This window comes from Spea bombifrons, chromosome 1 (assembly GCF_027358695.1).
Source record: "Spea bombifrons isolate aSpeBom1 chromosome 1, aSpeBom1.2.pri, whole genome shotgun sequence".
NCBI classification, from domain to species: domain Eukaryota; kingdom Metazoa; phylum Chordata; class Amphibia; order Anura; family Pelobatidae; genus Spea; species Spea bombifrons.
In genome coordinates, this window is record NC_071087.1 from 276,549 (window position 1) to 301,727 (window position 25,179).

The 25,179-nt window shown below is 44.7% G+C and overlaps 3 protein-coding genes across 3 annotated transcripts in view; all 3 read right to left on the minus strand.

Moving 5' to 3' along the window:
* Positions 1 to 25,179, minus strand: part of AUP1 (AUP1 lipid droplet regulating VLDL assembly factor) — a 152,091-nt gene that overhangs the window by 64,113 nt on the left and 62,799 nt on the right. The window lies entirely within an intron of this gene.
* On the minus strand, positions 2,930 to 6,871 carry TLX2 (T cell leukemia homeobox 2). The gene is made up of 3 exons (XM_053473886.1): positions 6,574 to 6,871; positions 3,803 to 4,040; positions 2,930 to 3,484 (listed from the first exon to the last, which is right to left on the minus strand). Exons 1-3 carry the CDS (start codon positions 6,869 to 6,871, stop codon positions 3,295 to 3,297), a joined length of 726 nt encoding a protein of 241 aa, XP_053329861.1. The 3' UTR covers positions 2,930 to 3,294.
* On the minus strand, positions 18,198 to 21,802 carry LOC128503811 (kazal-type serine protease inhibitor domain-containing protein 1-like). Its single transcript, XM_053474005.1, has 4 exons — positions 21,421 to 21,802; positions 18,927 to 19,087; positions 18,693 to 18,840; positions 18,198 to 18,310 (listed from the first exon to the last, which is right to left on the minus strand). Exons 1-4 carry the CDS (start codon positions 21,800 to 21,802, stop codon positions 18,198 to 18,200), a joined length of 804 nt encoding a protein of 267 aa, XP_053329980.1.

The following is a 25,179-nucleotide window of genomic DNA, read 5'->3' on the forward strand; positions in this document are numbered from 1 at the left end:
CTAGATAAGTAAAAATGAAATAATTCCAACTGTAAGTTAAGTGCCAGGAAACAGATGACCAAACACAGACACCAACACAGGCTGTGTCACACTGACACCCAGACACACACACCAGGACAGGCTCTGCCACACCGACAACCAAACACAGACACCAACACAGGCCCTGTCACACTGACACCCAGACACACACACCAGGACAGGCTCTGCCACACCGACACCCAGACACACATCAGGACGTGCTCTGTCACACCAACACCCAAACACACACACCAGGACAGGCTCTGCCACACCTACACCCAAACACTCACACCAGGACAGGCTCTGCCACACCGACACCCAGACACACACATCAGGACGTGCTCTGTCACACCGACACTCAAACACACACACCAGGACAGGCTGCGTCACACCAACACCCATACACACACATACACACACCAGGACAGGCTCTGTCACACCAACACCCATAAACAAACACACACCAGGACAGGCTCTGCCACACCAAAACCCAAACACACACACACACACACACACCAGGGCAGGCCCTGCCACACCGACACACACACACAACAGGAGAGTCTCTGCCACACTGACACACAAACACCAGGACAGGCTCTGCCACACTGACACCTGCATCCGGAGGGTTTCCAAGGACAGTTTCACTTTGGTATTGATTTATGTGATGGTCGCTGCCCCCAAAACAGCCTACCTGTGGCATCTTTGCCCCCAAAACAGCTTGTCTGTGGCATCTGTGCCACCAAAAGAGCTTGCCTGTGGCATCTTTGCCACCAAAAGAGCCTGCCTGTGGCATCTTTGCCACCAGAACAGCCTGCCTGTGGCATCTTTGCCACCAAAACAGCCTGCCTGTGGCATCTTTGCCACCAGAACAGCCTGTCTGTGGCATCTTTGCCACCAGAACAGCCTACCTGTGGCATCTTTGCCACCAAAACAGCCTGCCTGTGGCATCGTTGCCACCAAAACAGCCTGCCTGTGGCATCTTTGCCCCCCCTTACACATCCATGCTATCACACACACATATTCATTCACTCGTTCACAAATATTTATTCACTAATTCACAGATAATCTTTGTTTCTCACACACAGGGCTGGATATATCCGCCAAAACACACATTAACATAAAACAAGATATTGGGGTACAAACCGCCCCCTTAATCTGCCTCCCGGAAACAACAGGGGCAGTAACGGGATTAACAATACAATAGGGTCCCAACCTCCACTATCTATTACTGACCCAAATCAGTTCCAGTGATGGCCGGGGTAAATGTCTGTAGTGGTGGAACTGGGGGGTGGGGTGACTTATACAACATTAAACTGAAACAATGGCGGTCTCTCCCTGGTTGCAGATCCTGACTGTCTGACAGAGATAATCCCCTCAGCCAGTGATGAGATGATACTGCTGGGGGTAGGCACAGAAGTCTTTACAAAGTCAGGGCCCATCGTCAATAGGGAGGAGGCTGGCAGTCAGGCCTCTCCAGTGGCCCCAGTGATGGAGGGTTCCGTCACAATCACATACACTTATGCATACACATTCATGCTCACATACACTTATACATACACATTCATTCTTACACACACATATACAGCCGGCAATCCGTGGTGCACACTATATCCTGTTGGTGGCAGCCTGCACCCCGTGGTACACTCTGTATCCTGTTGGCGGCAGCTGGCACCCCATGGTACACTCTATATCCTGTTGGTGGCAGCCGGCACCCCGTGGTACACTCTATATCCTGTTGGCGGCAGCCGGCACCCCGTGGTACACTCTATATCCTGTTGGTGGCAGCCTGCACCCTGTGGTACACTCTATATCCTGTTGGCGGCAGCCGGCACCCCGTGGTGCACTCTATATCCTGTTTGCAGCAACCGGTACCCCGTGGTACACTCTATATCCTGTTGGCGACAGCCTGCACCCCATGGTGCACTCTATATCCTGTTGGTGGCAGCCAGCACCCCATGCTACACTCTATATCCTGTTGGTGGCAGCCAGCACCCCGTGGTACACTCTATATCCTGTTTGCAGCAGCCGGTACCCCGTGGTGCACACTATATCCTGTTGGCGGCAGCCGGCACCCTGTGGTACACTCTATATCCTGTTGGTGGCAGCCTGCACCCCATGGTGCACTCTATATCCTGTTGGCGGCAGCCAGCACCCCGTGGTACACTCTATATCCTGTTGGCGGCAGCCGGCACCCTGTGGTACACTCTATATCCTGTTGGCGGCAGCCGGCACCCCGTGGTGCACTCTATATCCTGTTGGCGGCAGCCGGCACCCCGTGGTACATTCTATATCCTGTTGGCGGCAGCCGGCACCCCGTGGTACACTCTATATCCTGTTGGCGGCAGCCTGCACCCCATGGTACACTCTATATCCTGTTGGCGGCAGCCGGCACCCCGTGGTGCACTCTATATCCTGTTGGCGGCAGCCGGCACCCCGTGGTACACTCTATATCCTGTTGGCGGCAGCCGGCACCCCGTGGTACACTCTATATCCTGTTGGCGGCAGCCGGCACCCCGTGGTACACTCTATATCCTGTTGGTGGCAGCCGGCACCCTGTGGTACACTCTATATCCTATTGGTGGCAGCCGGCACCCCGTGGTGCACTCTATATCCTGTTGGCGGCAGCCGGCACCCTGTGGTACACTCTATATCCTGTTGGCGGCAGCCGGTACCCCGTGGTACACTCTATATCCTGTTGGCGGCAGCCGGTACCCCGTGGTGCACTCTATATCCTGTTGGCCGCAGCCGGCACCCCGTGGTGAACTCTATATCCTGTTGGCGGCAGCCTGCACCCCGTGGTACACTCTATATCCTGTTGGTGGCAGCCGGCACCCCGTGGTACACTCTATGTACATTCACTATTATTAAAGCATATAATAATGCCAGCACCTTAATAGTCTCATTTTCATGTTTTATAAGGCAGTTTTCTATGCTAAAGGTCCCTTTTCTAGACTATAGGTCCCCAGACTGTATGTCTCTTTACATTGTCCGTGCTCCAGCGCCATATACTGCTTCTACGCACAGGCTGCACATTTTTTCTATCCTCTGTTGTGCGACACATGGGGGCATCTTTGTGGTTTCCTTGTGTCGGAAGGAGCAGCAGAAAGAAGGACTGACGGTGAATGCAGAAGGCAGAATTTGGGGTCTCCGGGCTCAATGTCCCCGGAGCTGACACAATGTCACCTGCCATAGCCTCGTAGGGCGCATAGATGAGGTTGTCTCCTGTGGGCCAGAGCTGCAGCTTCTCAGGAGGCAGAGGCAGTTCAGATGGAGACATCATGTGCTGGGGGCTTCCTCTGCCCAGGGCTGCAGGTTTTGGAGGGCACAGAGGGAGGCATTGTGGGCACACAGAGGGTCCCGGGGCAGGGATTGAGACAAGCTCTTCTGGAAAGCCTCCTGCTGGAGCTGCAGCATCATGCGGTTGGCATGTTGGCGCTCGGACTCCCTCTCCTCTGCCGTCTGCCGCCTGACAGTGAAAGTAGGGATATTGTGACACCATGTAATAAAATACGTAAACATGCGCAGCTGGCCCTGTGAAGCTTCTCTTTCTCTCTCCTCACCCTCCATCCACCTCCTCTTTGCATTCCCTTTCCTCACTTTCCCCTTTTCTTGCGTCCTCCACCTCCCACCACAACCTCCTTCTAGGTTCCCCTCATTTTGTTTGGATGGCCCTATCCCCCCCATCACCTGTTCTCCTGATTATTCTCCATTGTTCTTTTTTGTGGATTTCCTCCATTCTCCTGATTTTGGTCACCCCCCCCCCCCCCCCAGGTCGCCCGCTCACCTCCACTTGGTCCTGCGGTTTTGGAACCAGGTTTTGACCTGAGAGTCGCTCATGTGGAGAGTCTTGGCCAGCGACGCTCTCTCCGCTGACGCCAGATATTTCTGCCGGTGGAACCTCTTCTCCAACTCACAGATCTGCAAGCGGCTGAAGGACGTGCGCGGCTTCTTGCGCTTTGGCGGCGTGCGGTTCTGATATGGGTGTCCGATCCGGCGGGTGACAGAAAATGGAGACAGAGCGGCTGCTGCAAAATAGAGAAAACCAGAAAAGAAATTCCTTCACGCCCGATCGATCGATTCCAGGTTATATGTCCCACTAGATCCCCGAATGTGTTCACTTCCTGATGAACGACCCCGGGGCAGATTCCTGGGCTCTGGAGTTTGATTCATGAACTATCCTGCTTAGAAATTATTATCTATTGAGGTCACTTCGAATGAGACCAAAATATTTTGGTTTTTATAAACAAACCATACACCCCGCACCGGCACACAGCGGAGGGCGGATTGAACTGCACCAGTACCGGTTCTGTGGCATTAAGCCTGCGGGGAGACATGCTATCAACTGAAGTGACTGAATACAGAAGAACTGATGCTCTGTGATTAACTCCTTCCCTCCAAAAAACATCTATGGCCTTTAAAAGCAGGATTACAAATACTCCGTGAGCCACACGCGGCCCCTGGACACCATGCTGATCGCAGTGCTTAATTGTGGTCTCGTAATTATTATTTATTGATTTATATAGCGCCATCATGTTCAGCAGCATTAAATAAAATCCAACTTGATATCATGGGTCATGTTTTGCAGAGCACAGCACATTCCCTCATTAAATCAGGTTACATTCCTCACATTATATAGTCCATCAGATTTTATTATATCAGGTTATAGTCCTCATATTATATTATATCAGGTTAAATTATTCATACTATATTATATAAGAATAAATTCCTCATAGTGTGTTATATTGGGGTATATTCCTCATTTTATATTATATCAGGGTACATTGGACATACAATATTATATCACGTTATATTATTATATTATAGAAGAATATATTCCTCATAGTATGTTATATTGGGGTGTATGTATTCCTCATATTATATTTTATCAGGGTATATTCTGCATACAATATTATATCAGGTTATTTTCCTCACATTATATTATCTTAGGTGATATGTTTCATATTTTATTATATTAGAATATATTCCTCATAGTATATTATATCAGGGTATATTCCTCCTATTATATCATATCAGGGTATAGTTCTCATATTAAATCATATTGGGGTACAATTTCATATTCTATCATGGTATATTCCTCATATTATATTATATTAGAATATATTCCTCATGTTATATCAGGTTATATTCCTCATATTATATTAGGTTACATTCCTTATATTGTGTCAGGGTATATTTCTCATATTATAGTATATCAGGTCATATTATTCATATTATTTTATATTAGAATATATTCCTCGTAGTGTATCTTATATCTGTGTATATTCTTCCTATTATTTCATATCAGAGTGTATTCCTCAGACTATATTATAATACATTCCTGATATAGCATATGATATTAGGGTAAACTCATCATATGAGAGCAGGGTAAATTCATCATATTATATTTTATAGGGGTAAATTCATCAAATTATAGAATATCAGGGTAAATTCATCATATTATATCAGGGTATATTTTTCATATTATATTATATATAGAATTATATCATATACAGCTGTGGACTGATCTTTTTTTCACCTTCTTTTAATCTAATTGCTTGTATTCTCAATATTTTGATTTGTACAGGGCTATAAATAGAATTAATATTTTAGAGCTTCTTGATCCAAGGAGAAATCCGATTGCCTCCTGGAGTCAAGAAGGAATTTTTCCCCTAAAGAAGCTTAATTAGGGGTTTTTTTTAAGAAGGTTGGGCAAAAGGGTTAAACTTGATGGAGTTCTTTCAACCTTATGTGCTATGCAACTATGTAACTATATATAAAATTGTATTAGCCTAAAGTTTTCGTTACATAAATCTGATATAAAGTATAGTTTTCCAAATAAAATACTAGTTTGAATCCCACAGAAATAATTTCCCACATAAATCACATTTTTTTCTGATTGATCTGAGGGTAAAAAGCATTATGTACCTCCTGCATATGGTCTCATATAATAATCTCCGTTTTTTAACCCAAATCTCATATCCAAAAAATATATTGAAACCCAAAATACACAGAAATTTTCCATAAAATACAAAATCATGTTAAACTTCTGCCCAGGGGGAAAAAACGAATTAATAAACTAAAATAATCCATAAATGGATGATTTTACCAAAAGTGTGACAGTATTTAGTTTATACAGCTGGGTGTATGAGTGAAAATGTGAAATACATGAATTATGTATAAAGAGGATTTGCGATGATTTGGCTACATAATGATTACAGATATTAATAGATTTATTGATTATTTCATAATGTAATTTCAAAATATTTCTTATTTAACGCCATTTCCTGGACTCTCCGGAATTCCCTTTTTTCTGTGTATTTTGGGTTTTGATAAATTTATTTTAGAAATTGTAAAAATCCGATTTTGGACAAAAAGATGAGATGAAAGTTATTTTTCTGAAATTCAGCCAAGTCCCTTCCATTTTTTTTAGAGGTTTACAAATAATTCAGTTTGGTTCAATTTATGGGACTTTATAACCCCCTGTTACCCCCAGACTACAGATACCTGTCCCTGGGGTGACTCTTTTAACAGTTTGGCACCCAGGGGTTGGTTTACCTGCCATCCTGTCCTTTGCTGCCCTCCTGCTGCCCTCCATCCAGGGGAAGAGGCTGCTGCTGCCCCCCAGGCTGGGGTAATTGGGGTGCCCGTGGGGCAGGGGGCGATGAGCTGGCACTCTAATGACCCCACTGGGGCGCATGTTCCCGTTCATGCTGAGGCTGCAGGGCGGTGTACTCGTGTTATACAGGGTGCTGCTGCCCTCCGGATACCCCTGCCCCACGCTCCTGGGACCCACAGCCTGTTCCGGGTTATTCAGGATCTGGTCGATGCCAAAGCTGATGTGATCCTGGGCCATGCTGGGGCTGTGCAGCGAGTGATAGGAGTGGGCACTGATGTGCTAAGAGTGATGGAGATAGCTTTCCATGCACTGGGGGTGATGGGAGTGGGGGTAATGGGAATGTGCACTGATGTACTGGGAGTGATAGGAGTGGGGAGAATGGGAGCAGGCACTAAGGTACTGGGAGTGATGGGAGTGGGCACTGGTGTACTGTAAGTGATGGGAATGGGCTCCGATGAGCTGGAAGTGAGCACTGATGTACTGGAGTGGGCACTGGTGTATTGGGAGTGAAGGGAGTGGGCACTGGTGTATTGGGAGTGATGGGAGTGGGCATTGGTGTACTGGGGTGATGGGAGTGGGCACTGGTGTACTGGGAGTAATAGGAGTGGGCACTGATGTACAGGGAGTGATATCCTCGTGCGCTGGGAGTGATGGGAGTGGGCAATGGTGTACTGGGAGTGGGCACTGGGGGGAGTAGTGATTATTGCACTTGTAGTGTGTACTGGGTGTACTGGGGATGCACTGGGAGCGCTGGCAGGGGCCGCTTCTACTGTGTCCCCAGTCATAGAGGTGAGGGGGAGCTCTGTATATAGGGAGGGACCCCAATTAGTGTCGGGGGAGAGACATCTACCCCAGTGTTAACTGCTCCCACGCAGTGTGACCACCAAATGGAGCAACTGCTCCGGGAGGGCAGGTTCTGAGTAATGCCCCGGTGGTCGGTGAGTTATGTCCAGTGCAGGTCTGCTCTCTTGCCCTTCTCAGTAATATCCAAGGTAAATCCGATCATCTGCCCCCGTCTGGACAGGGGTATCCAGTGAGGCAATTTCTGTATCCACTGTCCCAGCCTAAATCTCACGGTGTGAAGAGTCCCTGGGTGCAGTGGGGAGAGCCCTTGTTGCCCTGGGGTGCAGTGAGATGAGTCTTTATTACCCTGGGGTGCAGTGGGGAGAGTCCATATTACCCTGGAGTGCAGTGGATAGAGTTCATGATGTCCTGGAGTGTAGTGGAGAGAGTCCTTGTTGCCCTGGGGTGCAGTGGGATGAGTCCTTATTGTCCTGGATGCAGTGGAGAGAGTCCTTGTTGCCCTGGGGTGTAGTGAGGGGAGTCCTAGTTGCCCTGGGCTGCAGTGGTGAGAGTCCTTATTGCCCTGGGGTGCAGGGGGAGATCCGTTTTTGCCCTAGGGTGTAGTGGGGAGAGTCCTTTTTGCCGTCTGGTGCAGTGGGATGTGTCCTTGTTGCCGTGGGGTGCAATGGGGAGAGTCCTTGTTGCCCTGGACTGTAGTGGAGAGAGTCCTTGTTGCCCTGGGGTGCAGTGGGGAGAGTCCTTGTTTCCCAGGAGTGCAGTGGGATGAGTCCTTGTTGCCCTGTGGTGCAGTGGGGAGAGTCCTTGTTGCCCTGGGGTGCCGTGATGCCCCTGGGCAAGGGTCTGGGAGAATCCTGTATCCCCCTCACTTCTCTCCCCAGGCTGGGGACATCATCGTCCTCTGATTGGCTGTCTTTGACACCTAAATTGAGGAACCCCACCCAAAGGGGCGGATCTTGGATCTTTAACCCCTTTTACTCCAAAGAAGTCAAAAGAGCCAGACAGTGAAGAGAAGAAATCCGAGAAAGTGAGTCCGAGGCACAGAACCCCCGGGGCAGGGGATGGGGGTCTCAGGGTTGGGTATCTCTGGAATGGGGGGTCTCTGCACCGAGGCAGATGTCTGGCCCGGGGGGGCATCTCTGGATTTTGGGGGTCTCTCCGGACAGAGACTATATAACATTAATGCGTCGGAATATATTTTATTTAATACCCCGGTTATTTGTTTCTGTATTAGCCCGTTTCGTCCCCTGACACCAGCGCCTAATAAATAATAATAATAATAATGATAATAATAATAATTAACAGATTCATTATTATTTTTGTCCCAAAATTACTCGCTAATCGGAAAATAGTAAAATCGTATCTGTTTGTGTGTATGTGATGTATATTTATATCTGTATCTATTTGTATCTATACCTGTCTTTATCTCTATTATCTCTCTCTGTATGATATATATATATATATATATATATACATAAACCTGTCTCTAAACCTGTCTCTATCTCTATTATCTCTCTGTTTGATGTATATATATATATCTGTATCTACATGTATCTATACCTGTCTTTATCTCTATTATCTCTCTCTGTATGATATATATATATATATATATATATATATATATACATAAACCTGTCTCTATACCTGTCTTTATCTCTATTATCTCTCTCTGTATGATATATATATATATGTATATATATATATATATATACATAAACCTGTCTCTATACCTGTCTTTATCTCTATTATCTCTCTCTGTATGATATATATATGTATATATATATATATATACATAAACCTGTCTCTAAACCTGTCTCTATCTCTATTATCTCTCTGTTTGATGTATATATATCTGTATCTACATGTATCTATACCTGTCTTTATCTCTATTATCTCTCTCTGTATGATATATATATATATATATATATATATATATATACATAAACCTGTCTCTAAACCTGTCTCTATCTCTATTATCTCTCTGTTTGATGTATATATATATATCTGTATCTACATGTATCTATACCTGTCTTTATCTCTATTATCTCTCTCTGTATGATATATATATATATATATATATATATATATATACATAAACCTGTCTCTAAACCTGTCTCTATCTCTATTATCTCTCTGTTTGATATATATATATCTGTATCTACATGTATCTATACCTGTCTTTATCTCTATTATCTCTCTCTGTATGATATATATATATATATATATATATATATATATATATATATATACATAAACCTGTCTCTAAACCTGTCTCTATCTCTATTATCTCTCTGTTTGATGTATATATATATATATCTGTATCTACATGTATCTATACCTGTCTTTATCTCTATTATCTCTCTCTGTATGATATATATATATATATATATATATATATATATATATATATATATATATATATATATATACATAAACCTGTCTCTAAACCTGTCTCTATCTCTATTATCTCTCTGTTTGATGTATATATATATATCTGTATCTACATGTATCTATACCTGTCTTTATCTCTATTATCTCTCTCTGTATGATATATATATATATATATATATATATATATATATATATATACATAAACCTGTCTCTAAACCTGTCTCTATCTCTATTATCTCTCTGTTTGATGTATATATATATCTGTATCTACTTGTATCTATACCTGTCTTTATCTCTATTATCTCTCTCTGTATGATATATATATATATATATATATATATATACATAAACCTGTCTCTAAACCTGTCTCTATCTCTATTATCTCTCTGTTTGATATATATATATCTGTATCTACATGTATCTATACCTGTCTTTATCTCTATTATCTCTCTCTGTATGATATATATATATATATATATATATATATATATATATATATATATATACATAAACCTGTCTCTAAACCTGTCTCTATCTCTATTATCTCTCTGTTTGATGTATATATATATATCTGTATCTACATGTATCTATACCTGTTTTTATCTCTATTATCTCTCTCTGTATGATATATATATATATATATATATATATATATACATAAACCTGTCTCTAAACCTGTCTCTATCTCTATTATCTCTCTGTTTGATATCTATATATCTGTATCTACATGTATCTATACCTGTCTTTATCTCTATTATCTCTCTCTGTATGATATATATATATATATATATATATATATATATATACATAAACCTGTCTCTAAACCTGTCTCTATCTCTATTATCTCTCTGTTTGATGTATATATATATCTGTATCTATTTGTATCTATACCTGTCTTTATCTCTATTATCTCTCTCTGTATGATATATATATATATATATATATATACATAAACCTGTCTCTAAACCTGTCTCTATCTCTATTATCTCTCTGTTTGATATATATATATCTGTATCTACATGTATCTATACCTGTTTTTATCTCTATTATCTCTCTCTGTATGATATATATATATATATATATATATATATACATACATAAACCTGTCTCTAAACCTGTCTCTATCTCTATTATCTCTCTGTTTGATGTATATATATATCTGTATCTACATGTATCTATACCTGTTTTTATCTCTATTATCTCTCTCTGTAATATCGATCTTATCAGTAAAATCCGATCTCTCGATTTATTGAAACTATTGTGTGCCGCCGAGGACTATTAATATTAACCTGATAATCTGTACTTTACACATTAACCTTTAAAAGCACAGCCTTGGATTAACACAACCAAACACTTTAATAAATAATCCGTTCTGATAAAACGATTCATATGTAAAAACATCGAATTCAATGAAATCAGCAAATAACTCAAACGAAGCTGTTAAAAAGAATTTATCAGCAAATACACGAAATGCAATCATTTCATAAAGGATTATGTAGAAACATTAAATTCCAAACGCAATTATCCCAGCACAATCTATCAATTAATCAATTAATCAATCGATTAATTCGTTCTAATAAAACTATTATTTCTCCACAAACATCAAATTACATTTATCAATTCCAACATAATATATATCAGTATATAAATGAAATAATTAGCGCTAATAAAAAATATTAAATACACTAATCCCAACAAAATATATTAATTAATTAATCAATCAATTAATTCGTTCTAATAAAACGATTCATTCTCCACAAACATCGAATTACATGAACCAATTCCAACATAATATATTTCAGAAAACAAATGAAATAATTAGCGCTAATTAAAAATTATTAAATACACTAATCCCAACAATATGTATATATTAATTAATACATTCAACCGAGATCATCACATATAATAATAAAATATAGTTAATTAATGAACTAAATCATCAAAATATCTCCGGTTAATAAAATCATTATCTAAACGCATCGAATCGCAGCGCAATGTAGATGAGTAAATTCATTAAATAATTTGCTTTAAAACAGATTTTCAATTATAATAACGAAATATCGATAGTTCGGGATATAAATTAATTAATCAAAATGTCTCCCTTTAATAAAAATATAATAAAAATATCTGCATTATTAACATAAAACTGGGGGATGGGCTGCACTGATCAGAGGAATAATAATCAGTGGAAAAATTAACTAAAATCCGCATAACAAAATTATCACTATTCCGCTTCATGGATTCCCGTCATTAGCAGAATCGGCATCAGATCCGTTTCAAAGAATGGCATCCAGTAACATGGACGCTAATGGGTTAATGAGGGAACAGTCAATCAAATGACCTTAAAGGGTTAATAGACGGTGTAAAGATTCACAGAAATAAACAGAAACTGCTATTTTGATATCTCCTTAATATATAGAGAAATATATTTAGAAAAGGGTTTATCAGCCCTGCCCCCCATATGGCAGTAAGTGGTGCCAGAAAAACTATGAGGGTGGTAGATAAATGAAACGGCCTCCCAGCAGAAGTGGTAGAGCTTAATAGATGCATGGGATTGGCATATGGCTCCTGAGACCAAAGTCTCATTAAAATTTGAGCCTCTCTGGAAGGGGTAAGGGGCAGATGAGATGGGGCAGGAGAGTGAGTTGTAGGGGTTGTGAGTTCTTTGTCACCACCCCTACAGACTCACACTGACACATACACTCACACACATACTAACACTCACAATACACAGTCACAAACACACACTCACACATACTCACAAACACATAAACTATCACATATAGACACCAGAATATGGTTATTTCCCACCCTGTATATGATGCTAATGTGTATTGTTTCTATATACTCTATATACTAAAGTTGCATTTCAGTTACTGTTTATATCAAGGGGATCTGGACACATCTGATCGGATCGCTCAGCTTCACTGAACCATATTTTCCAGGTTGATGTTAGTCGGCTCTCTGGAGGTCTGATATTTTTACACGCGTGATAAGTGCTCTTTGCGAGGCATACGAAGTAACTTGTTTAAAATGTATGCTGGTGACAGAGGGAATGAGAAGTGCTGAGTAAAGACTGGAGAAGTTAACCCATTAAGGACAGACGTTTTTATGTTTTATACCCTTGTTTGTGGCAATTGCGGTTTGTGTTTAGCTGTATATTTCTTCTCTCTCATTACTGAACCCACAAACGTTACATATTGTTTTTTCTTTTAGATGCCATTATTTTGATCATGTAATCTAATTTACTATAAAAAACTACTTTTTCTGACCCTTATTTATCTTTTACTTATCTACAAAACCTAATGAAAAACAGCTTCTCATATTTGTCCTGAGTTTAGGTTATAAGGACAGGATTAGTTATATGGGCCAGAGAGTATATAATGTATAATATGAGGAACATACAGGGATATAACGAGTTATAAGGACAGGATTAGTTATACGGCCGGAGAGTATATAATATATAATATGAGGAATATACAGGATATAACGGGTTATAAGGACAGGATTAGTTATAAGGCCGGAGAGTATATAATATATAATATGAGGAATATACAGGGATATAACGGGTGATAAGGACAGGGTTAGTTATACGGCCGGAGAGTATATAATATATAATATGAGGAATATACAGGATATAACGAGTTATAAGGACAGGATTAGTTATACGGCCGGAGAGTATATAATATATAATATGAGGAATATACAGGGATATAACGGGTGATAAGGACAGGGTTAGTTATACGGCCGGAGAGTATATAATATATAATATGAGGAATATACAGGATATAACGAGTTATAAGGACAGGATTAGTTATACGGCCGGAGAGTATATAATATATAATATGAGGAATATACAGGATATAACGGGTTATAAGGACGGGATTAGTTATACGGGGGAGAGTATATAATATATAATATGAGGAATATACAGGGATATAACGGGTTATAAGGACGGGATTAGTTATACGGCCGGAGAGTATATAATATATAATATATGAGGAATATACAGGATATAACGGGTTATAAGGACGGGATTAGTTATACGGCCGGAGAGTATATAATATATATTATGAGGAATATACAGGATATAACGGGTTATAAGGACGGGGTTAGTTATACGGGGGGAGAGTATATAATATATAATATGAGGAATATACAGGGATATAACGGGTTATAAGGATGGGATTAGTTATACGGGGGGAGAGTATATAATATATAATATGAGGAATATACAGGATATAACGGGTTATAAGGACGGGGTTAGTTATACGGCCGGAGAGTATTTAATATATAATATGAGGAATATACAGGGATATATAATGGGTTATAAGGACGGGATTAGTTACACGGCCGGAGAGTATATAATATATAATATGAGGAATATACAGGCTATAACGGGTTATAAGGACGGGATTAGTTATACGGCTGGAGAGTATATAATATGTAATATGAGGAATATACAGGATATAACGGGTTCTAAGGATGGGATTGTTTATATGGCTGGAGAGTATATAATATATAATATGAGGAATATACAGGGATATAACGGGTTATAAGGACGGGATTAGTTATACGGGCCGGAGAGTATATAATATATAATATGAGGAATATACAGGGATATATAATGGGTTATAAGGAAGGGATTTTTTATACGGCCGGAGAGTATATAATATATAATATGAGGAATATACAGGGATATAACAGGTTATAAGGACAGAATCAGTTATACGGCCGGGGAGTATATAATATATAATATGAGGAATATACAGGATATAACGGGTTATAAGGACGGGATTAGTTATACGGCCAGAGAGTATATAATATATAATATGAGGAATATACAGGGATATAACGGGTTATAAGGACGGGATTAGTTATACGGCCGGAGAGTATATAATATATAATATGAGGAATATGCAGGGATATAACGGGTTATAAGGACAGGATTAGTTATACGGCCGGGGAGTATATAATATATAATATGAGGAATATACAGGGATATAACGGGTTATAAGGACAGGGTTAGTTATACGGGGGGGAGAGTATATAATATATAATATGAGGAATATACAGGGATATAACGGGTTATAAGGACAGGATTAGTTATAAGGCCGGAGAGTATATAATATATAATATGAGGAATATACAGGGATATAACGGGTGATAAGGACAGGATTAGTTATACGGCCGGAGAGTATATAATATATAATATGAGGAATATACAGGATATAACGAGTTATAAGGACAGGATTAGTTATACGGCCGGAGAGTATATAATATATAATATGAGGAATATACAGGGATATAACGGGTTATAAGGACGGGATTAGTTATACGGCCGGAGAGTATATAATATATAATATATGAGGAATATACAGGATATAACGGGTTATAAGGACGGGATTAGTTATACGGCCGGAGAGTATATAATATATATTATGAGGAATATACAGGATATAACGGGTTATAAGGACGGGGTTAGTTATACGGGGGGAGAGTATATAATATATAATATGAGGAATATACAGGGATATAACGGGTTATAAGGATGGGATTAGTTATACGGGGGGAGAGTATATAATATATAATATGAGGAATATACAGGATATAACGGGTTATAAGGACGGGGTTAGTTATACGGCCGGAGAGTATTTAATATATAATATGAGGAATATACAGGGATATATAATGGGTTATAAGGACGGGATTAGTTACACGGCCGGAGAGTATATAATATATAATATGAGGAATATACAGGCTATAACGGGTTATAAGGACGGGATTAGTTATACGGCTGGAGAGTATATAATATGTAATATGAGGAATATACAGGATATAACGGGTTATAAGGATGGGATTGTTTATATGGCAGGAGAGTATATAATATATAATATGAGGAATATACAGGGATATAACGGGTTATCAGGACGGGATTAGTCATACGGCCGGAGATTATATAATATATAATATGAGGAATATAGAGTATATAACGGGTTATAAGGACGGGATTAGTTATACGGGCCGGAGAGTATATAATATATAATATGAGGAATATACAGGGATATATAATGGGTTATAAGGAAGGGATTTTTTATACGGCCGGAGAGTATATAATATATAATATGAGGAATATACAGGGATATAACAGGTTATAAGGACAGAATCAGTTATACGGCCGGGGAGTATATAATATATAATATGAGGAATATACAGGATATAACGGGTTATAAGGACGGGATTAGTTATACGGCCAGAGAGTATATGATATATAATATGAGGAATATACAGGGATATAACGGGTTATAAGGACGGGATTAGTTATACGGCCGGAGAGTATATAATATATAATATGAGGAATATGCAGGGATATAACGGGTTATAAGGACAGGATTAGTTATACGGCCGGGGAGTATATAATATATAATATGAGGAATATACAGGGATATAACGGGTTATAAGGACGGGGTTAGTTATACGGGGGGGAGAGTATATAATATATAATATGAGGAATATACAGGGATATAACGGGTTATAAGGACGGGATTAGTTATACGGCCGGAGAGTATATAATATATAATATGAGGAATATACAGGATATAACGGGTTAGAAGGACGGGATTAGTTATACGGTCGGAGAGTATATAATATATAATATGAGGAATATACAGGGATATAACGGGTTATAACGACGGAATTATTTATACGGGGAGAGTATATAATATATAATATGAGGAATATAAAGGATATAACGGGTTATAAGGACGGGATTAGTTATACGGCCGGAGAGTATATAATATATAATATATGAGGAATATGCAGGGATATAACGGGTTATAAGGACGGGATTAGTTATACGGGGGGAGAGTATATAATATATAATATGAGGAATATACAGAGTGTACAGAATAGAGTGTCAAAATTGTGTCTTGCACAAAGTGGGATAGTTGGGAGCTATGAAAAGGTCTCCCTTTTGGCATCAGGAAGGCATTTTTCAGGCATAATTATTATTTATCACCTCCACTTAGGGGCGGTCGTAATGATTGGGAAAAAGGGAATAAAATATAATGGTGTAGCCAATAACAACACTTGTAATCTATCAAAACAGTGGTAAGTATTGCGCTCAGGCAACGGCTGTAAGATACGGGAAGCATTACTTACTTTTTTCACTTATTGGTAGTGGATGATTTACTGGGAGTCACTTTTATATTAATTTAACACTTTATGGTTTGAACCGGTACCCTTATCAGTTATTCTATAGTTATTATTTCAGTGAGGGCTTCTTGTAATAGAAATGCGACACCTCATTCTTTCCTGACCCCCATTACCATATCAAACGACATCACTGTTAACTGTGTGTATTACATCCCTGACCTCCCATAGTTGGACCACTCTCTCTATCCCCCACACCTCAGAAGGAATGAAAATCGGAACCTTCACACGTAAACAGATTCTTTATAAAACATCAATGTATTGAGACGATTAGGAGTACAAGGTCCAGATACAGAGGGTGGTAGCGGGTATTCTGCCCCGACACATAGGGGGTAAAGTGTCCTGGCACATATGTGGAATGGTGCTACTGGGTCCTGGCACATATAGGGGGTGGGGGATACAGTGTCATGGCATAGATGTGGGAGGGGTACAGCATACCTCCAAACTACCCTTGGCGAATCAGGATGCCGGGGTTGGTGGTGCGGAGTATGCATTCTCCGGTGTCCCAGAGGAAAGCGGGACAGAGGCAGAGCTTGGTAGGACAGCCAGATTGAAGGGCCAAATGAGGACTGTCCCACTCAAAGCTAGACAGTGGAGAGGCACGGGTATAGTGTCCTGGGACACATTGGAGCGGTTCATTGTCAAAGAAGAGGAAGAGGTCATGTGGCCTTAGAGCTTGGATTAGAGTTCCCGGGAACACCGCTCCCGTCTTATCTTTGCCACGGGGGCCGTACTGGTTGTTAGTGTCTCTCTATCCGGGGGTTCTGCTTCATAATTTCCTGCAGGATCTTTCCAGCTGGACTCCCCCTTTGTCCTCTTGCCCCAGAGATGTCTCATACAGTTTTCTCTTTTCATTAACCCAAAAAAGTCAATTTTTAAAAAAAAATCTTTTAACCCTACTGATGCCAGTTAGCTGGCCAAGTGCCATGGGCTGGGTAATTGCTACCAACCAGACATACAGCTCAACGAGGTAGATCTGTCCATGGCTAAGAAAACACATAATTAGAAAGAGACACAAGGCTGGCTGCTCCTCGGGGGCGGGACCCTGATGGCTAGACAGACACACCCCGGGTGAACGTCATAAATTACGACAATAAAACAGTCACATCTTCCGAATTCACAGGGACCCGATGTCTGCTGGAGAATGGCTGGGTCCGAGTCACACATCTGATCCAGAGGGACCATCCTGGGATCTGTCCTGAGCATCTTCATCATCCGACAAGTCAAACCCAGCAGCGTGGAGACCGTACTCCCCGGCAGCAAAGAGGGTATCTGCAGTGCAAACAGAAGGGGCATTAGATAGGGGGCCACATAAAAAGACAGTGTGATTAGAGGACCAATATGAAAGAATAATAGAAGAGGTTATAGGGAAGGGCTGCCTAGGGCACATGTGGTGTATTCTTCCTGGGGAGACAGGACAGACATGGTGCCATTTACTGGGGCACTTCCCTCCCCCAATGCCCCTTTTTTCTAGGAGGTCAGAATGTTTGCTGGGTATGAGGGTATCACAGGGTTCTACAGCCCTAAAAGCCCCGATAATGTGTATAGAAACAGGCACAAAGTAACAAACAGCTCCAACCAAACATGGCCACCACCCCCCGGACCATACGTGCCCCCTTTGCACTGCTCTCTTCCAGTGGCTGCACATACTCACCGGGGCGGCTGATGCTCAGGGTCGCAGATGCCGAGATGCTTCCAAACTTATTCCATGCGACGCAAACGTACTGCCCCTCGTCGGCCTCGCCAAGGGGGTGGATCTGCAGCCAGCCTGCCACTTGGTGTCTGTGGGGCCCCTCATGAGTCTGCCAAGTACAAAGCACGTATACATGAGTATCAGAGCAAGGGGCCACAGGGGAGAGGAATGGGCACCAGGCAGGAAGATCAGTACCTGAACAATCATGTTGCTGCTGCCTCCTGGCAGTGGCTCCTCGGTGCCCTCCTTCCTCCACTGAATTCGTGCCACTGGATGGGCAGAAACCACGCAGCCCAGGATAATGCCCTGACCGGCAATGGCCAAAGTGTCCCGCGGGGGCGTGATGAAGATTGGAGCTACAGAGGGAGGTCAAAGGTCATACAAATATCCACAGAATATCCTGGGGCAATAAATTATTCTATTCCTTATTATCCATATTATCGCTCCCTCCTAATACACAGACGCCGGGACACAGACCCCCTCATAATACACAGACAACGGGACACGAACCTCTCACCCCACCTAAGACACAGACACCGGGACACGCGCCTCTCACCCCTCCTAATACACAGACACCGGGACACGGACCCCCTCATAATACACAGACACCGGGACACGGACCTCTCACCCCACCTAATACACAGACACCGGGACACGCGCCTCTCACCCCTCCTAATATAAAGACTCCGGGACACGGACCACTCACCCCTCCTAATACACAGACACCGGGACACGGACCCCCTCATAATACACAGACACCGGGACACGGACCTCTCACCCCACCTAATACACAGACACCGGGACACGCGTCTCTCACCCCTCCTAATATAAAGACTCCGGGACACGGACCTCTCACCCCTCCTAATACACAGACACCAGGACACGGATCCCCTCATAATACACAGACACCGGGACACGGACCTCTCACCCCACCTAATACACAGACACTGGGACACACGCCTCTCACCCCTCCTAATATAAAGACTCCGGGACACGGACCCCCTCCTAATACACAGATACCGAGACACGCGCCTCTCACCCCTTCTAATACACAGACACCGGGACACGGACCTCTCATCCCTCCTAATACACAGACAACGGGACACACGCCTCTCACCCTTCCTAATATAAAGACTCCGGGACACACGCCTCTCACCCCCTCCTAATACACAGACACCGGGACACGGACCTCTCACCCCACCTAATACACAGACACCAGGACACGCGCCTCTCACCCCTCCTAATATAAAGACTCCGGGACACGCCTCTCACCCCCTCCTAATACACAGACACCGGGACACGGACCTCTCACCCCTCCTAATACACAGACAACGGGACACACGCCTCTCACCCCTCCTAATACACAGACACCGGGACACGGACCCCCTCCTAATACACAGATACCGAGACACGCGCCTCTTACCCCTTCTAATACACAGACACCAGGACACACGCCCCCTCCTAATACACAGACACCGGAACACGCGCCCCCTCCTAATACACAGACACCGGGACACGGACCTATCACCCCACCTAATACACAGACACCGGGACACGGACCTCTCACCACTCCTAATACACAGACAACGGGACACGGACCTCTCACCACTCCTAATACACAGACACCGGGACACGGACCTCTCACCCCTCCTAATACACACACACCGGGACACGGACCTCTCACCCCTCCTAATACACACACACCGGGACACGCGCCTCTCACCCCTCCTAATACAAAGACTCCGGGACACGCGCCCCTCACCCCTCCTAATACACAGACACCGGGACACAGACCCCCTCATAATACACAGACAACGGCACACGGACCTCTCACCCCACCTAATACACAGACGCCGGGACAAGCTCCTTTCACTCCTCCTAATACACAGACACCGGGACACGGACTCCCTCCTATTACACAGACACCGGGACACGCGCTTCTCGTCCCTCCTAATACACAGACACCTGGACACGCGTCTCTCACCCCTCCTAATACACAGACGCCGGGACAAGCTCCTTTCACCCCTCCTAATACACAGACACCGGGACACGCGCTTCTCATCCCTCCTAATACACAGACACCCGGACATGCGTCTCTCACCCCTCCTAATACACAGACACTGGGACACACGCCTCTCACCACTCCTAGTACAAAGACTCCGGGACACGCGCCTCTTATCCCTCCTAATACACAGACAACGGGACACGGACCTCTCACCCCACCTAACACACAGACCCCGGGACCCCCGCCTCTGACCCCTCCTAATACACAGACACCGGGACCCGCGCCTCTCACCCCTCCTAATACACAGACACCGGGACCCGCGCCTCTCACCCCTCCTAATACACAGACACCGGGACACGTGCCTCTCACCCCTCCTAATACACAGACATCGGGACATGCGCCCCCTCCTAATACACAGACACCGGGACACGAGCCTCTCCCCCCTCCTAATACTCAGACACCGGGACACGGACCCCCTCCTAATACACAGACACCGGGACAAGAGCCTCTCACCCCTCCTAATACACAGACACCGGGACACGCGCCCCCTCCTAATACACAAACACCGGGACACGCGCCCCCCTCCTAATACACAGACACCGGGACACGGACCCCCTCCTAATACACAGACACCGGGACACGAGCCTCTCACCCCTCCTAATACACAGACACCGGAACACTCACCTCTCTCCTGCTCCCAGGGGCAGGGCCCCGGCTGATAAGTTTTGAGGCTCCTCTTCCATTTGTATCTGGCAGCTTCCTTCAGACGGCAGACATTTTTGTACGTTCGTCTGTCCGTCCCGCACACCTTCTCCTGGGTCTCACAGATACAGCGTCTGGTTTCCTCGTGGCAGAGCAGCCCGTCCCCACATTCCCCAAACTGGTAAATGCCCCCAGGAAGGTCGCACCTCTGCCCCTCTACGTTGGCGCACTTCCAGCAGCAGCCACAGGGGTCCCGCACCCGGCTTGCCCAGCACATGTGGGGCAGTGGGGGGCATGTTTCCTCCTGGCAAGTGGAGCAACCATTTGGCTCCTTAACCTCCCTGAGCCCCTGGGGCAAATACATGGGTAGGACCATCCATGGACAGGAAAGAAGGAAAACTAGAAGCAGAAAACTGAACATTTTATGAGTTAGTGGATGAAGGTACCTGGGGGTAGTGTGTGTGTGCGGGAGGCAGAGGGGTATCTGAGGGTAGTGTATGGAGTAGATGTGTGGGGGGGCAGAGGGGTATCTGTAGGTGCGTGGGGGAGGCAGAGGGGTATCTGTAGGTGCGTGGGGGAGGCAGAGGGGTAGCGGTAGGTGCGTGGGGAAGGCAGAGGGGTATCTGTAGGTGCGTGGGGAAGGCAGAGGGGTATCTGTAGGTGTGTGGGGGAGGCAGAGGGGTATCAGGCTGCTATGTGACTCCCAGACTGGTCACTGGGGTTTTATAGACAGAGAGGTAATCACATTAACTCTCTCATTGCTGGAAGGGATAATTTCATTGTTTGCCCTCCGTTCCTGGGATCTAAAGCCGTGACATGGTTAACTCACCTGCCCCTCCTCCCCTTTCTCCCCCAACCCATTGTGATTGTTACCTGAGGGGCAATTACTTTTCACAAAGAGTAGAAAAGAGGGGGAGGTATAATATACATACAGTGGGTGCAAGAGCTGACAATCTATAGACGAGATCTGTCTGTAGACCTGCCCCAACCCCAACTATCAGGTCACCATTTCACAGCGGGTACTGGGGGCGAGGGCCCCAGAGCTTTATACCCTCAGCCGATACAGGGGGCGAGGGCCCCAGCGCTTTATACCCTCAGCGGGTACAGGGGGCGAGGGCCCCAGCGCTTTATACCCTCAGCGGATACAGGGGGCGAGGGCCCCAGCGCTTTATACCCTCAGCGGGTACAGGGGGCGAGGGTCCCAGCGCTTTATACCCACAGGGGGCGAGGGCCCCAGTGCTTTATACCCTCAGCGGGTACAGGGGATGAGGGCCCCAGCGCTTTATACCCTCAGCGGATACAGGGGGTGAGGGCCCCAGTGCTTTATACCCTCAGTGAGTACAGGGGGTGAGGGCCCCAGTGCTTTATACCCTCTGCAGACAGAGGGGGTGAGGCCCCAGCGCTTTATACCCTCAGCGGGTACAGGGGGAAAGGGCCCCAGCGCTTTACACCCTCAGCGGGTACAGGGGGTGAGGCCCCAGTGCTTTATACCCTCAGCGGGTACAGGGGGCGAGGGTCCAAGTGCTTTATACCCTCAGCGGGTACAGGGGGCGAGGGCCCCAGCGCTTTATACCCTCAGCCGAGACAGGGGGTGAGGGTCCAAATGCTTTATACCCTCAGCAGGTACAGGGGGTGTGGGCCCCAGTGCTTTATACCCTCAGTGGGTAGAGGGGGCGAGGGCCCCAGTGCTTTATACCCTCAGCGGGTACAGGGGGCAAGGGCCCCAGCGCTTTATACCCTCAGTTGGTACATGGGGCGAGGGCCCAAGTGCTTTATACCCTCAGTGGGTACAGGGGGAGAGGGCCCCAGTGCTTTATACCCTCAGCGGGTACAGGGGACTAGGGCCCCAGCGCTTTATACCCTCAGCGGATACATGGGGCGAGGGCCCAAGTGCTTTATACCCTCAGTGGGTACAGGGGGAGAGGGCCCCAGTGCTTTATACCCTCAGTGGGTACAGGGGACGAGGGCCCCAGCGCTTTATACCCTCAGCGGGTACAGGGGACGAGGGCCCCAGCGCTTTACACCCTCAGCGGGTACAGGGGGCAAGGGCCCCAGCGCTTTATACCCTCAGCAGGTAACGGGGACGAGGGCCCCAGCGCTTTATACCCTCAGCGGATACATGGGGCGAGGGCCCAAGTGCTTTATACCCTCAGTGGGTACAGGGGGAGAGGGCCCCAGTGCTTTATACCCTCAGTGGGTACAGGGGACGAGGGCCCCAGCACTTTATACCCTCAGCGGGTACAGGGGACGAGGGCCCCAGCGCTTTATACCCTCAGCGGGTTCAGGGGGCAAGGGCCCCAGGGCCTTGCATTTTACAGCCCCTGATTTCCTCCCCCTGTTGCCCCTCTTTTCTCGAAGGTCAGAATGTTTGCTGGGTATGAGGGTATGGCAGGGTTCTACAGCCCTAAAAGCCCCGATAATGTGTATAGAAACAGCAGGAACTGGCTGGGCAAATAAAACACACAGAGCGCCTGGCTGGGTGATTAAGACCGAGCCATTCCACTTCCCCGCAGGTGGTATGATAACGATTTTATTACATCTGGGGCAGAAACTTATTGTTAATCGCATATTAGTGATAAATGCATTAGGCGGGGATTGCCCTTTAAATACACATAATAGGGGGTCTCTGTCTGCAGGGAGGGGCAGTTATCAGAACGGGGGGGGTAAATGACAATGGCCATCGGGGTCACCCGCATAATGTGATTCACATGAAAATGCGGTGTTTACATTGAGAGAAAAGGCTTTTATTCCCCAGAAACCAATCAGCGCTGGCTGCATTTCCCTGTAAAAGCCCCGATGGTGGGAGCAGCAGGGGGCAGGAATGAGATTTTCCCCTGGGGTCTCCTGGCTCCCCATCCCCCCGTATAAATACCCCCTGCTAACCCAGGGTGGAACCTAATCCAGAGCCCCGAGTGCTCGCTGGCCTGCTGCTCTCCCGGCACTCACGCTGTGCATGCGCAGCCCCGGTTCCTGCTCTCATTTCTGGGCCTTCGATTTATATAGCGCCGGCAGACGCCGTGGCGTTGTTATAGTAATATTATACAGTCTGACAGTAAGAGAACACGGAATGGGCCCCGCTCCTAGGAGCCCACAACCAACAGATCAGCCCCCTCCGTCCTGTCTGGTCTGTAAAGACTCCGACCTTAAACAGCCTCACTGTATTTCCCTCTACCACTTCTGCTGGGAGGCTGTTCCACTTATCTATCCATATGTATATTACATGCAGGGTATTTGGGGTATGATAGCGTTATAGTGGGGTATTTGGGGTATGACAGTATTATAGGGGGTATTTGGGGTATGATAGTGTTATAGCGGCGTATTTGGGGTATGATAGTGTTATAGCGGGGTATTTGGGGTATGATAGTGTTATAGTGGGGTATGATAGTTTTATGGGGGTATTCGGGAGGGTATGGTAGTGTTATAGGGGGTTATTTGTGGTATGATAGTGTTATAGTGGGGTATTTGGGGTATGACAGTATTATAGGGGTATTTGGGGTATGATAGTGTTATAGTGGGGTATTTGGGGTGTTATAGTGGGGTAGCTGTTACATATATAAAGGTAAGGTGTGAATGTCACTGAATTAAGTAGAAAACTACTCCACAAACTAGATTGTAAGCTCCTGGGGCCGGTTCTCATCCTCCTTTGAACCAGGTTGTTATTGTTTGTGATTGAAATACTCATCCCAGACACGAAGACATTAGAGACAAAAGGGGTTAAAGGTTAGCCCACCAATGACAGTC